This window comes from Panthera uncia, chromosome D2, assembly GCF_023721935.1.
Source record: "Panthera uncia isolate 11264 chromosome D2, Puncia_PCG_1.0, whole genome shotgun sequence".
In the NCBI taxonomy this organism is placed as follows: domain Eukaryota; kingdom Metazoa; phylum Chordata; class Mammalia; order Carnivora; family Felidae; genus Panthera; species Panthera uncia.
Window position 1 is genome coordinate 83826493 of NC_064818.1, and position 2048 is coordinate 83828540.

The 2048-nt window shown below is 69.1% G+C and overlaps 1 protein-coding gene across 1 annotated transcript in view; it reads right to left on the reverse strand.

The window, feature by feature from the left end:
* BNIP3 (BCL2 interacting protein 3) overlaps window positions 1-609 on the reverse strand; it is a 13634-nt gene extending 13025 nt beyond the window's left edge. Inside the window, exon 1 of the mRNA XM_049645907.1 lies at window positions 356-609. Coding sequence (XP_049501864.1) covers window positions 356-401 — 46 coding nt within the window. The 5' untranslated portion in view covers window positions 402-609. The remainder of the gene's footprint in view (window positions 1-355) is intronic.
* Between the last annotated feature and the right edge of the window lie 1439 nt (window positions 610-2048).

Consider the following 2048-nt stretch of genomic DNA (forward strand, 5'->3'; position numbering starts at 1 on the left):
CCCCTGTCCAGGCCCCGCCAGTCCCCGGCCGCCCCCGGCCCCACCAATCCCCCGCCAGCCCCCTGTCCCGGCCCCGCCAGCCCCCGGCCGTCCTCTGCCCCGCCAGCCCCCCACCACCCCCGGCTCCTTCCCCGCCAGTCCCCGGCCCCGCCAGCCCCCCGCCACCCCCGGCCCCTTCCCCGCCAGTCCCCTGCCGCCCGTCCCCTGCTGCCCTCTATCCTGGCCCCGCCAGTCCCCCGCCCCAGCCCCGCCAGCCCCCGGTCGCCCACCGAACTACCCCAACCCGCGCCCGGCCCTGCCAGCCCCGCACCCACCAGCCCCCGGCGCGGGTCGTGCCCGGCTCCCACGGCCTCACCCTGCAAGTTCTCCTCCTGCAGTCCGGGAGTCCCGCTCTGAGACATGGCGCCTAAGCGACGGCGCTGCGACCGCGAGTCGGGGTCGGGGCCGGGTGGGCGCCGGACGCTCCGAGGAGAGCGGGCGGGGGACCGATACTCGTGCGCGAGGCCCAGCTGAGCGCGTCGCCTTAACCCCGGACCCCGACCAACTGACGCGCGCCGGCGGACGCACAACAGATAAGCGCCGGATAAGCCGCGGCGACGCCAATTGGCCGCGGGGAGGGGCCTGCGCGTGCGCGAGAACGCGGGACGCGTGCGGCGCGTGCGACGCGTGCGCGGGGCGAGTTGCGGCCGCGCCTAAGCAGCTCAGCGCGCGTGCGCGGAACGGGTACTGAAGGGCGGGGCGCGCGCGCGTGAGGCGGGGGTTCGGAGGCCCGGGACATGCGTGCGCAGGCGCGGCGAGGGACAGGACTGACGCTGCGTGGTGGTCGCGGGCGGGGGGCCGGCTGGGGAACCGCGATCCCCTCTGCTAAGACCGGCCACCGAGGGATCTGCGGGAAGGCAGATGCGCTGGTCACCACCGTCGGGGCGGAGCTGGCCCGCCCTCACCTGAACGACCACCCACACCCAGACCCTCACCTGTAGAGACCCTCACCTGCAGAGACCCCCACATCCGACCCTCCCCCGAGCCGTCAGTCAGAAAGCCAGGCTGCCACAAGTGACACTTCTAGGAAGTCGAACCAGTAACTGTAGCAACTGGTCCAGGAGGCCGCACAGCAACCCCTGTAACGATGACCCGGAAGGGCCAGCACCTGATCAATCACCTCCCCACTTCCTGTCCCTGCCTCCCCGACTCAGGACTCACCAGGGCAAGCCCGAGTGCTCCCTAGCCATCGACGGCGACCCCGGTCCTGGTTCTCCACGTCTGCGCCCCACAGGGCACACCAGAGCCACCCCGTCCACGGTGAGGCCTGTCACTCCCTTCCGCACCTTTGGGGCTCTGCCACACGTGCGTGCCTGGGAGCTACAGCGCCCTCGGGGGACCCAGCCCTCTGCTCCCATCCCTGCGACTTCATTTCCCTTCTAGGGAAGGGTGCTCCTGCGAGGAGCGCCAAGGCCTTCTGGCTTCCCCTTCAGTCTAGCTATTCTCATTTATCCAACAAGCGTTTCCCACGCGCGGTCCCTATCCCAGCAGCGCCAGTGCGGGACAGCCTCCCCACGGAGACACAAATGGCAAAGCCCCTCACACCGTGTTCGCGCCCCGCACCGGTGGTGCTGCGGCCCCCGCTCGGCCGCCGGTCCCGGGAGGCCCCCGGCCCCCACCCAGCGGGCCTCGCCCTCGCGCTCGGCGCTCCCTGCTCTCTCCTGGCGACGGGGTGTAGCTTCCAGACTGCAGGGCTCGCACATCTTGTTAGATCCCCAAATAGTCGTGCGTTTAATGTTACTATCATTGCCATCAAATTTCATCTGACTGCTTATTACTAGAATAGAAATAGAACTATATGGGGACGCCTGGGTGGCTCAGTCAGTTCCGACTCCTGATTTCGGATCAGGTCATGGTCTCACCCGTTCATGGTTTCGAGCCCTTCATTGGGCTCTGTGGGGACAGTATGGAGCCTGCTTGGGATTCTCTCCCCCCCTCTGTCTCTCTGCCCCTCCCCCATTCACGCTCTTTTTCCTCTCTCTCCTCCCCCTCCCCCCACTCATGGGCTC